This window comes from Sorex araneus, chromosome 10 (assembly GCF_027595985.1).
Source record: "Sorex araneus isolate mSorAra2 chromosome 10, mSorAra2.pri, whole genome shotgun sequence".
NCBI classification, from domain to species: Eukaryota; Metazoa; Chordata; class Mammalia; order Eulipotyphla; family Soricidae; genus Sorex; species Sorex araneus.
The window spans coordinates 19194530-19208739 of record NC_073311.1 but is presented as its reverse complement, the minus strand read 5'-3'; the positions used below and the strand labels follow the sequence as shown (position 1 = coordinate 19208739).

The 14210-nt window shown below is 36.2% G+C and overlaps 1 protein-coding gene across 1 annotated transcript in view; it reads right to left on the bottom strand.

Annotated features, from left to right (window-relative positions):
* The window catches only part of ZDHHC17 (zinc finger DHHC-type palmitoyltransferase 17), a 98449-nt gene that overhangs the window by 11949 nt on the left and 72290 nt on the right, over window positions 1-14210 (bottom strand). The window contains exons 9-10 of the mRNA XM_004602688.3: window positions 9216-9358; window positions 7073-7173 (exon numbers count right to left, since the gene is read on the bottom strand). Of these exons, the coding sequence (XP_004602745.1) occupies window positions 7073-7173; window positions 9216-9358 (244 nt within the window). The remainder of the gene's footprint in view (window positions 1-7072; window positions 7174-9215; window positions 9359-14210) is intronic.

Sequence of the window (14210 nt, the reverse complement as noted above, 5' to 3'; positions counted from 1 at the left end):
CCGAATTTTAAAAAATTTAAAAAAACACAAATTGGATTATTATACCAAAATAGACTACATCTATTATATACCTGGCTTACCTATGATACCATAATAGATGATTCTTCTATTATGCTCCTGAATATAAAATAGCAAAAATGTGACTTCTTCAGAAACTTGTATATTAGACTTTTTAAGTAAATACATAAAAATTAAAAACATTATTCTTAAATAATTAACAAAATGATAGGATAAAGCACTTTTATACTTTTATATGCATCTTCAGATATATTTATAGGCTTTTTCAAGGCAAATGCCTTACATGTATACTATCTCTTTGGCCCAGTATTGACACAAGCAAATAGATCAATAAACAGAATAGAGCATAGGAAAATAGTCAAGATTGTTACTCTAGCTGAGTGAAGAACACGGGAAGTAGAACCATGAATTCCCTAATAGAAGAGAAATACTGACCTAATCTACAAGAATTAAGAACTTAAGATAATATCTTTAATGACTTCAAACACACACACAATACACACAGAAGATACACATGAGTATTTTTAACAATACCCTTAGAGTTTATACAACCGAAAATTGGATACTTTTAGAGAGTAAAAAGTTTAGAGAAAATCAAAGAATTTAGGAGAGAAATGTAAACTTAAAGACTCCTTAAGAGTAAACTACAGGGGAAAATGCTTAAGATGAAAATGCAAAGGGAAGAATAGTGAAAATCATTTTATAATTCTTTCATTCTTAGGTACATTTTCAGTTCAAGTTCTTGGATATTTGTAATATAAGAAGCTATATTTAAAATGGATTGAAAAATATTTTAGACAAAATTTCAAACAGTGCATTATAATATTTCAAAAGTGGTGTCAACAGAATAAACAATACGTTATATTGGCTGTAACAGTGAAATTTAGAATTGCCAATAATTATAAAAATATGCTCAATAAATATCTAAATAAATAAAAGAAAAAACTTTGTTACTCATGAATCTAACATCCAGAGATAACAACTGCTAAAATTACATGAGTTCATTTTTTCCAGCTTTTATCTTTGTACATTTTAAAATTGGAATAATTTGTAAATAAACTTTGCCATTTTTTCATCTAATATATTCTAAGCATGATCCTACATCATTTAGTCTTTTTTTTTTTTTGATGTAGGAGTACTGCTATTTATTCAGCCATTGATTGAGCTGATTGAATTGGGTATGAATTCCATATTACTTTTTTAAAATTCAGAATGTTAATTTTATTTATTTATTTATTTATTTTTAACTGAAGCACGATGCGACAGTTACAAAGCTTTCCTACTTGAGTTTCAGTCATACAATGACCAAACACCCAAACCTCCACCAGTGCATCATCTAGTCTTAACAAAAACAATGGAAGCTGGAGAGATAGTAGGGTAGGGTGCTTGTATCAACCAACAGGGATTCATTTCCTAGCAACCCAGATGGTCCCCCAGCCCCACCAGGAATAATCCTGAATGCAAAGGTCTGGTATGCACCCACTCATGCACTCTCGCCCTGGCAAAAAAGGAGTATTTTAATGACTATTTACGTTATGACACAACTGACAAAGTCATCTTCTTACTCAAATTTAGTATTTTGGTTTGCCCCCAATTTCCCCCTACTATGATACTAAGATACACAAGCTGTAAGTAAACCTAAGACTATCACTGAATATTTACTTATCAATGATCAGGAGATAAAAGGATATTTTTAGTTTCTGGACCACACCTGGCTATGCTGAAAGCTTACTCCGGGATCTGTGCTCAGGGACCACTCCTGGTGGTGCTCAGGGGATATGGTACCAAGGACTGAACCCAAGCTGGCCTCATGCAAGGCAAGCACCCTACCCTCCAGGCCCGCTATACTACCTCTCTGGGCTCCTAAACTCTTTTGTGTACTTTCACTGTAAATTATTTTGAAAACAAGTTAAGAAATAGGTTTCCTTCTTATAGGTGTCTCTCCCTAACTTCCATTAAAAACATCACTCTGAAATCTTATAAGGTTCTTTTATAACATATAGAAAAGTATAATTGTTTTGCTGGATTGTGATTTCATTACTAAGTAACTTTTATAAATCATATGTATACTGTTTATTACATTCATCTTCTCCAATTCTCTAAGACTTTACTATGATCATCCTTCCCAAATAGTCAACTATAAAATACAGTGGTCCTGGGGCAAGGGTATATGCAGTTCAATAGCAGAGCACAAGTATATGTATGATGTCCTGTGTTTGATCCCTGGCAATTCCCACGCCCAGCAGTGTTCAGGGGACCATTCAGAGGTGGGGTATCAAACCTAGAATTTCTACATGCAAAACATGTGCTCCAGCCCTTCCAGCCAATGGCAACCCCGCAACGACTAAAGCTAGAATTCTCATACTATAACTTTAGTGGGATGGGTTATGGGTTCACACCAGATGGTCCTTGGGTCCATGCAATTCTAGGAGGACCATACAGCACCAGGGATTGAACTGAAATTAGTTACATTCAAGTTTCTACTATTTTGTAACCCCTGAACTCCAGTTCTCCCTAAGAAACACATGAAATTTATCTTTTTAAAAAGTAACAAGTGAAGTGAACTATATGTTAATCTATTTTAAAATCAGAATTAATGAAACAGGGAAGTAAATAAGTTTTTTTTTCTGGTTCTCTCTAAAAATCTACCTCTCATGTACCTCAATCCCCTCACTTGCATTGAGATTTCATAGAAATCTGTATAGCTATTTTAAACTATCCACATAAAGAAAAAATTCAAAATTATGCTATATAAAATTACCTTGGAAAAGTTTCATTTGTTGGCGATTTATTAATTTTCTTTAAAACACATTACAGCAACTGTCTAAAATTATTTGAAATGTGAATCTAACTTCTTTCTTGGTCATAAAATTTATTGTCCAATTTAGGAAACAAAGTTAGAAAATATGTCTGGAATACTAAAGTCATTTTAGAGGTCAGTGCTTTTTATAATTTTTAAATAGTGAGGTAATGAAAACAAAGTGATTGCTTAACTTACACTAAATGGTCCAGTAAGACAATTTTAATGCTTAATAAATCCTTAAAGAGCAGTTTTTATGTGTAAGTATAATACAAGGTCAGAATGAGCTGGTTAAAGCTGTCACACAGAAATTTCCATAGATAATGATGCCGGGAAAGTAATACGCTATTTCAAAGTAATCATATAATGTTATAAAGATATAATCACAATTCTGTATCTTAGTCTCAAAAATAAGTATATTTTTTCAGCTAATAAACAAGCTAATAAAAAGAAAACAGTAATAGGCAAGACTGTGAAATGAAACCAGGTATTAATCAACATCATTTGGAACAGCTGACAATTACTGCAATCTGCAAAGCATTCAAAATGTATTTTATAATCATGTTTTGAAAATCATCTAACAGGCTTTTATGAAATGTCTTTATAATATATCATCTATCTTGCATATTAAAATTTTTCCAAATAAATACACCTAAAATTTGTTATTGACCTTATTTCTCTGATACAAAAACATGCACACATATTTACACTTTTTTTTTTTTTTTGCTTTTTGGGTCACATCCGGCAATGCTCAGAGGTTACTCCGGGTTCTACACTCAGAATCCATCCTTGAAATGCTCAGGGGACCAAATGGGATGCTGGGGATTTGAACTGGTTGGAGGAGTGCTAGGCAAACGCCCTGCCTGCTGTACTATCGCTCTGACCCCCCAGTTACACTTTCAAATATATTACTTTTTATAATTTTGTCAAAGCCTTGGTCATTCCCAGCAATACTTGGCCCAGTGGTCAGGACCTGTCAGTTCAGAGAGTCAGAGTCAGCACTGTGGTATTTAGGGACCATGCAGGCAACTGTAGTGCTCAAGATCAAACCAGGACCTCCCGATGGCAGGCACATGCTCCATCCCTTTGAACAAAACTATACTGCTTTCCAAAGAATACTGACACAGAAGTAATAGGAGTACCTACAAAGCTTTTCATGAAGAAAAATAATAGTTATCTCCTGTCACAACAAAATGTAATTTGTGATATTAAAAAAATACTTAAAAGTTTGATATTAAGACATAAAAATCAGAGTTTAGGGGCCAAGGTGATAGTATAGGGAGTAGGGCATTTGTCTTGAAACAAACAGCTATTAAATGAATGTGAAGTGTTTTAAGAAAATCCCCATAAAGGCAACACACATGGGTCCCCCAAGTAAGCCCCAACAGGTGTGATCCATGAGCACAGAGCCAGAAGCAAGCCCGGAGCAAAGATGGTTATGGTCCAAACACCACCCTCTCATCCCCCAAACATTTTGCTACTCAAAACAAAAAAGTAAAAGGAAGAAAAAAAAGAAAAAATCTCTATTAAAGGTTTAATAATGGTAACAACTATTGTTATGAAAAGTATCTTTAAATGTGCTCTATTATGCTGAAAAACTCAGGTATTTGGTTTTGTGAGTAAAATCTCTAGGCTCTCAGATTCAAGGATGGGCTACTTCCCCCCATCTCCCTGTTCTTCTGGAAGCCTGGTTAACTGCCTCTGGTGCCAAATAAGCTCATTAACCAGCCATGATCCAAAGATTCAAAAATAAATCTCTAAAAAGATCAACAAGTTGCAGAGATGCTTTCGGGTCCTGCACCTGACCCTGTCGTTCAGGGCAACCAAATTCACGTCCAGTTAAAAATTTAACTCCAACTGCATCACCTGATTCAAAATTTTTGAAATCCTGGAGCGTGTAGCTGCATTTGCAGCTGTACAACCATCCCAAACTCTACAACAGTGATAAACCAGGAACAGCACACCACACTGGATGGGATGTAAAACAGAAGGCAACCCATCTTAAGAAAATATAAGCTGTATGACTGAAACTCAAACGTGAAAGCTTTGTAAGTGTTGCTCATGATGATATGGTGACTAAATAACAATAAAAATAGCATGGGAAAATTATAGAAAGACAAAGTTCCATTTTCAATTAATGGCATAAAATAATAAATAATATAATACATCATGTATCATTTGTGATAAGAGGAAAGTATATAAGATTAACTGACATGTTTTAAATTAGTATAAAAATTTAGGCCCTCAAGCATATTAGAAATGTAACTCTGTCATCCCGTTGCTTATCGATTCGATCGAGCAGGCACCAGTAACGTCTCCATTGTGAGACTTGTTACTAATTAAAAATGTACTTTTTTTGGGGGGGGGGTCACACTAGCAATGCTCAGGGATTACTCCTAACTCTGCACTCAGGGATTATTCCTGGTGGCGTTGGGGGACCATATGGGATGCCAGGATCGAACCTGGGTCAGCCATGTGCAAGGCAAATGCCCTACCCACTGTACTATTGCTACGGCCCATAGAAATGTACTCTTTTAATGCTAAATTATAACCAAGAAACTATTTTCATATTCCAAATGAGTGCTCAGCAATTTCTTCAACTTACAGAGTATTCCTGCATGCTCTGTCTTGGGAAAAAAAAAAAGAAAAAGAAAAGAAGTACCTAATTACAATTCACTATCCAGAATTTTATGGCTAAAACTTGAAGAATTTCTGCCAAAATAGCTTCCTGCCCAGGTGCTGAACCAATTAACTCTTAAGAAATCAGGCAGTAAGACTGATAATAGTTGAGTTTTTTGAAGTGCTATACACAAGAAGAAAGCTTAGAAAAATAAAAATGAAACCTTGTTTTCTTTTTTTTTTTTTTTTTTTTTTTGCTTTTTGGGTCACACCTGGCGATGCACAGGGGTTATTCCTGGCTCTGCACTCAGGAATTACTCCTGGCAGTGCTCAGGGGACCATATGGGATGCTGGGAATCGAACCCGGGTCGGCCGCGTGCAAGGCAAACGCCCTACCCGCTGTGCTATTGCTCCAGCCCCAAACCTTGTTTTCTTAACCAGAAGTATTTAAAATCCTTAGAGACCATTTAAACACCTTACTGAAATGATGTGATGTTGCAAATTCCCAAATTACTCAATAGTTTAAGACCTATGCAGTCAACACTGAAGCTTTTTTTCCCAAATGTAAATAATTTGATTTGAATGTCTGTAGAAAGCCCAATGAATAAATATTCCTTTGGTAAAATATATATATATGTATATGTATATGTATAAGTATATGTATATGTATATGTACATGTACATGTACATGTACACGTATATATAAACATACAAAGTTTAACCTGTAGTAGTAATCTCTTCTACGAGGACTTAAATAGCTCCATGGTGAGATACAATTATATTCGCACATTTTCTTCCAAGGAAATATTTTTTGATCATTTCTAACAAATTATAACAAGCAATATAAAAGAAATTATTTAGGGCCTGCTATAGAGGCAGTTTAAGGGGTGGCTGGGAAAGTTGGGAGTAATTGTGGTGGAAAGGTGGTGGGATTGGTGTTGGAATATTGAATGTAATAAATCATGAACAACTTATAAAAATAAATGAATTTTTTAAAAAGTGCTCTACTAAAACAAATTAACATTGAGAACCAGTCTTTACTAAGCAGCCTGCCACTAGGGGTGTGTGTGTGTGTATGTGTGTGTGTGTCTCTGTGTCTGTGTTTGTCTGTGTGTGTCTCTGTGTGTGTGTGTGTGTGCGCGCGCGCACACGCGAGCGCGTGCATGCAGGTGTGGGTAAGAGCAGTGTAGGTCAGGGAAGGGACAACTAACGCAATGGTGCAGGGAAGCAGTCACTATGGAGTACAGGGTGCTGAAAGGAGGTAAACTGACACACATGATATCCTATTAGCAAATGTACTGTAAGCTACTATGACTACAAGAAAAGGAGATAAAGAAATGGGGGTTGCACGAGAGGAAAAATCGGGACACTGGTGAAGGGAAGTGGACACCGGTGCTGGAGCGTTGTGCACCTGGAATGCAATCATAAATAACTTTGTAACTTTGCAATTCATGGTGATTCCATTAAAAACAAACAAAAGCAGCAATCTATTAACTTAAAATTAAAACAATATTAACACTAGTTCACACTATTTACAAAGTAGTGTTTTATTGCAGTTAATAGTTTGGTTCGAGTGCTAAATTGTCTAAATAAGTAAAAATTGCCTTAGATGTGACCTTTATAAGCAAAGGATATCATTCCAAAACCAGAAGAACCACGTCACATACATCCAGAATTTGGTTGCCAAATATATTCCAAGGGGTAATGCACTATGCATTGAATGATCAAAAAAGGATCTGTAAAACACAAGTTTTAAAGTATTGAGCTGTATATTTCATTGTAAAACCGAACATTTAAATGAAAATTACATATATTCCACATAGATAGTTCAACCAAAATGCTTACATAACAATATTGCTTTTATACTAAAATAGTATACTCAATATCAAATGAGTTCACAGTTGAGTAATTAAGCAAATTTACAAAGCCCATTATTATTCAGCAAGAAATAAAATTATATTCCAGGGGAGAGGTTATTTCCCTCCTCCCCCGTCGCTGTGGTAGTAATGGCGATGGGGTGTGTGCAATTACACTTGACTGCAGCACCAGCACTTGGTCTCAGTGCTCCCCAGGGTATGCTAACTCCACTGTACCCCAGGATCACACTCCGTGTCAGACAGTACAAATCAACAAGCAAGCCTGCAAGGGAAGTCTTATGCCACTGAGTCAAATCCCTGGGCCCTTCAAGCACTTTTAAACATCATTCCAGGGTCTTCCTATCCTCGCAAGTCACTAATTTATTTTAGTTTACATAATAATAATTGAGCTTATTTCACATCAAAAATATGGTTTTGATAATGAGAACAAAGCACTTTTCTGTGTGTTTCATTATGTCTCATTGGCTACATATACAAGCTAAGCTTTGGATAGACCTTTTCTTTTCACTTTTCTAAAAAGAAAGTAATCTTTGTTGAATGAAACTTGCTTAGGAGAGATGAGAGAAAGAGGGGAAATATGTGTTCAAGAGAGAAAACAGACTTCTCCGGAGTGGAAACAGGCAGCAAAGGAGCATAGGACAAATGTGTTCAAGGGAGAACAGGGACTTGAAGAGCAAGTCTGGGGAGACCTTTACAAATAGAACAAATGTTAAGTTAGTGGACACAAAGGTTAGTATCTTCAATATTTAGAATTCAGGAAAAATAAGTATTAATGATTTATATTAAACATATAATAGATTAACCACTCACATCAGCTAAATAGAAAATTTTGCTCACTTCCTACTGCTTTTCCTGGGGACGACCTCCCCAGGGGTAGTTGGGGGTCCAGTATCACCACATCCAGTGAGTGCTGCTAGGGCCACACCAGCCAGTGCTTCGGAGCCATCAGGATCACACTGCTAGTCCCTGGGGGCTAGTAAGGCATGCATTCCAACCCTGAGGTCTATCTCCATAAATTCTTATTTTTAATCACTTTGGGACCACCTAAAAACTCAATTGCAACTTTTCCTGAGAATGAACATATTAGTTACAAGTATTCAAGTCATTACAATAGTTACACGTACTACAAGTGATTCTCATCTCTGTGTAAATCATCTTCAGAACTCTTTATATCAGGTTAAAATAAAAATAAAGGAAATTAGGTGAGACAGTTTGGATCATAGACACCTGCCTAGGTTTGCTCCGTGAGGCGCCTTTAAGCCAGTGAGACCTAAGGCCAGGAAGAGAAATCTAAATATATACACTGATAGATATATGAATATATAAATATAAGATATATTAAAAGTTGTTTTGTGGGGGTGGGGGCAAGAGGAAGAGGCTGGGCAAGCTGTGCTCAGGTGCTGGATTTTGAACAATTCAGCCAACAGTTGCATGCAAGCAAGTGCCTTATCTCCTGTACTCTATCTGGCCTAGGAGTAGAAATTTAAAAACCAATTCTACATGATATACTCAGACTCTACGCTGCTACTATAAAATAAAACTTCTTTCTGAAAAATACATGTGACTGAAGAAAATTCCTATGGAAGGGTTAGCTTAAATATCACAATTACTTGGGAATAAATAATATGCATATTATGTTTAGAGTTCAACATACTCAAGTCCACTTCATTAAGATGTTTGCAAATTATATTTAGCCTGAAAACTACATTGCAGACTTTTTCACTAAAGACACTGTTAGAATAATTCTAATAATGTTTTAAACTAAATGACTTCACATACAAATTTCCTAAAATTCTTTACCTTTTAAGATCAAATATAAAGTGTTCTAAACATAAAAACATTGATTTTATGTAGGATACAAATTATATTCTTCCATATACAGTTAAAAGTAACTCACTTACTTAGAAAGAAACTGTACCGTAGCCCAAACACCACCATACATTAGCCCCTTAATGAGCCAAGAATCAATATTTAGGTCTGCTATAAATCCAACCAGCCAAATCACTAGGAAAGGAGTTCCTAGCATTACTTTCTGCCGAAATTCCTGTGCAGGAGAAAAAAAAAAAAATTAGAAATTTCTGCATGTCTCAAATAGCCTCATTGTGATCCACTATAATCTTTGTGAAAACAAGAGGTTGTTACTCATTCATTCATTCAAATATGCATATTATATTTAGGTACTACACAAGATGCTGTTCTGTGTTCTGGTGACAGGCATTCAAACAAATGGTCAAAATTTGTAAAATGAGAAAAGAATAAAAATAGGAATGAATCTACATAGAAATAAAAGATAGCCATATCACCTGCTAATCTAGACAGGATTGAAAAACCAGTTCATGATAAATACCATTCACAACTTCAAAAGGGCTAGAGGGACAAGGATGACCAGAATGAATCATGGACTAGTTTTCTCAGGGAAAGAAACCACAGGATGCTTAGCTGAAACAAAGAATACAGAATAAACTTAAAAAAAAAAACTACCGACAGTCTTACAGTCCACAGAATAAAATTCAATGTGCCTTTGAACACGAATCAAGACGTGTGCTTTACACCACAAATGTAGCTGTCTCTACAGACCTGATGGCAAGTCCATACCTGTAAGTATAAAATCTATTTACTTCCCTGTAACATCGATTACAATTTTTTCTTCAAAAACTATCATCAGTTGCCTGTTCCAAATAATAGCCCTTCTAAAGGGCTATTATATGGCAGCTATTAAGTCTCTCAAGCAATCTGAAATGACAAAACTTAAATACCACAACTGGATCTAACAGAGACCAGCATGTAAATACTACTTTCTCCATTCACTACTTTTCCAGAAGCTCAGATCACATTGCTTTTTTAAAAATTGTACTCCTTTCATAATATTAGGAAAACAAAAGAGAAATTCCAGGTTGGACATTTTGGGAGAATGGGATATCTATACTTCTGAATCTCTTCTAACTATTCCCGAATAATGTCTTAGTAAATAATCTAGGGAGTAAACATATTTCCACAGTTCTATAAGCCACTCCACATTTCCACAGTTCTATAAGCCACTCCAGCAACTAATCGCATTTGAGGAGAGTGCCCTGGAAATCTCACATTTAAAGCTACTTAGGCTTGTAACTTGCATCTAGAGAGGAGGGCAGATTTGGGAGACTGATCCCTTTACCCCTGGAACCTTCTGCTATCACCAGAGTGTCAACAATGCTGATGTCTAAGAATAAACTGCTGCTTCGTGTGGGCAAGTCTACACTTACATGGACACTTGGTACCATTACCCTAAAGAAGTGCAAAGTGTCATTTGAAAAAATCGAATCAGAAATAAAAAGGGGGATATCACAACAGAAACCAATGAAATTCAAAAGATCATCAAAGATCAAAAACTACTCTGAAAATCTCTATGCCATGAAACAAAAGAACCTAAAAGAAATGGACAAATTCCTTGATTCCGACAATCTCCCAAGACTGAATCAAGATGACTTGGGGGGGCTGGAGCGATAGCACAGTGGGTAGGGCGTTTGCCTTGCACACGGCCGACCCGGGTTCGAATCCCAGCATCCCATATGGTCCCCTGAGCACCGCCAGGAGTAATTCCTGAGTGTAGAACCAGGAGTAACCCCTGTGCATCGCTGGGTGTGACCCAAAAAGAAAAAAAAAAAAAAAAAAAAAAAAAAAAGATGACTTGGAATACCTGAATAGACCCATTAATATCAAGGAAATTGAAACTGTTATCAAAAGTCTTCCCAAAAACAAAAGCCCAGGCCCGGATGGATTCACTAGCGAATTCTTCCAAATATTTAAAGAGGACCTGTTGCCAGTTCTCTTCAAGTTATTCAAGGAAATTGAAGAAACAGGGACTCTACCAAACAGTTTCTATGAAGCTCATATCTCCCTAATACCAAAAAGAAACAAAGATACCACTACCAAAGAAAACTACAGGCCAATATCCCTGATGAACACGGATGAGAAGATTCTCAACAAAATACTAGCAAATAGAATCCAACAACTCATAAAAAAAATCATACATCACGATCAAGTAGGATTCATCCCAGGGATGCAAGGATGGTTTAACATTCGGAAACATAATCCATCATATCAACAAAAGTAAAAATAAAAACCATATGATCATTTCAATAGATGCAGAGAGAGCATTTGACAAGATCCAACATCCGTTTATGGTGAAAACTCTCACCAAAATGGGTTTTGGAGGAACTTTCCTCAAGACAGTAGAAGCCATGTACCACAAACCCATGGCAAGCATTATCCTCAATGGAGAACCACTAAGGGCCTTCACTCTAAGATCAGGGACAAGACAAGGATGCCCACTCTCACCACTGCTGTTCAACATAGTGCTGGCAGTACTTGCAATAGCAATTAGGCAAGAAAAAGACATTAAGGGTATTCAGATAGGAAAGGAAGAAATCAAGCTCTCACTATTTGCAGATGACATGATTCTATACCTAGAGAACCCTAAAACCTCCACTAATAAACTCCTAGAAACAACAGACTTGTACAGCAAAGTTGCAGGCTATAAAATCAATACCCAAAAATCCATAGCCTTCCTATACACAGATAGCGAGTCAGAGGAAAGTGACATTAAAAAAAAAAAAAATCCCATTCACAATTGTGCCCCAGAAGATCAAGTACCTAGGAATCAGCATTACTAAGGAAGGATCTCTACAAGGAAAACTACAAAACGCTACTCAATGAAATAAAAGAGGACACGAGGAAATGGAAATACATTCCGTGCTCATGGACAGAAAGACTTAACATTGTCAAAATGGCAATACTCCCTAAAGGACTATACAGATTCAATGTGATCCCTATAAGGATACACATAAAATTCTTTAAAGAAATTGATCAAACACTCCTGAAATTCATATGGAACAATAAACGCCCCCGAATAGCTAAAGCAATTCTTGGGGAAAAGACGATGGGAGGCATAACCCTCCCCAACTTCAAACTTTACTACAAAGCGGTAACAATTAAAACAGCATGGTACAAAGGCAGAGCCGCCGATCAATGGGACAGGGTGGAATATCCCTACATGCAACCCAAATATATGATCATCTAATCTTTGATAAGGGAGCAAGAAATGTGAAGTGGAGCAAGGAAAGCCTCTTCAACAAATGATGCTGGCATAACTGGACAACCACATGCACAAAAAATGAGCTTAGACCTCAACCTAACACCATGCACAAAAGTCAGATCAAAATGAATTAAAGACCTCAACATCAGACCACAATCTATAAGGTACATTGAAGACAAGGTTGGAAATACCCTCCACGATACTGAAGCCAAAGGTATCTTCAAAGATGACACAGAACTAAGCAATCAAGTAGAAACAGAAATAAACAAATGGGACTATATTAAACTAAGAAGCTTCTGCACTGCAAAAGATAGAGTGACCAGAATACAAAGGCAATCTACAGAATGGGAAAGGATATTTACCCAATATCTATCCGATAAGGGGTTGATATCAAGGGTATACAAGGCACTGGTTAACCTCTACAAAAAGAAAACATCCAACCCCATCAGAAAATGAGAGCAGAAAGAGGAATATATTTACTTTGCTCGGGGAAAACATTCTGTCTTTCACCGTTAAGGAAGATGTTAACTGAAGTCTTTAGAGATGCTCTTTATAGAATTCAGGAAGCTCACCTGTATCCCTACCTTTTTTTAAAATGAGTTTTAATCAATAAGTGGATATTGATCTTAATTTAAAGCCTTTCTGCATTTTTCAAATGATGCATATAATCATGATAGTTTTCATCTTTAAGCTGTTAAAATGATGTTATATTGAATAATTAAAAAATATAAAGGGGGCCTGGCATCTCTAGGGGAAATCTCACTTGGTAATGATGCATAACCGCTTGTAAATATTGCTTACTTTTATTTGTGAATATCTTATTAATGATTCATAGGACATACTGATCTGTAATTTGGTGGGTTTTTTGGTCTGGTTTTGATATTCAACGCATATATTGTTTTTATCCTGTCTCTTGTCTACATATATAACCTGACTCTTTGTGAAGTCAATTTCTTATAAATGGTACATTGGTGTGTTTTATAATACACATTGACTATACATTTATTAATTGGTATATTTAGGTCCTTTATATTTAATGTAATTATTAAAGTCTATTTTGGGGGGTTGTTTTCCTTTTCCTATTGGAAAAATTTTTCAAATTCTAGTATTATTTACATGTAATGTTCTTCAGTATATCTCCTTGCATAGCTTTCATAATGGTGGCCATAAATATTGCATTATATAAACATAACTTATTTTACTGATATTTTTGACTGTTTAGCATAATCTGGAAGAACTAAGAAAACCTACTGAATTTACCCATACTTTCCTTTACCAGGATACCTCCCCGAACAGCTTTTATAAATGGCTGCCATAAATATTCACTGTATAAACATAACTTTTATTTTACTGATATTTTTGACTGTCTAGCATAATCTAGAAGAACTAAGAAAGTCTACTGAATTTACCCATTATTTCCTTTACCAGAATCTAAGGCTCAAAAGAGTTTTTATTATTTCACTTCTATTTAGAGAACTTGAATATATATATATTTTTTCTTTCAATATGACATTTATTATTACGATAATATTAGCCAAGAAACTCAGTAGCACAGAATGCAGACACTCCAATGGTTCAATGCAAGGGCCTGAGAACGCCAGGTCTCTCGGTACCAGGAACCACCAGGACCGCCCTCATGGTGCTCAGAAGCAACCAGGGCCACACGTGGTTACTCAAGGCCTCAGGACCACACTCACGGCTCTCAGGGCCTCTCAGGCTGTAGGCAGCAATGCTCTGGGATCCAGGGGGTGCCAGAGGCAGAACCAGGGCTGGTTCGGAGAGAACCCCTGTACTATCTCCATAACCCCGTTTTTATATATTT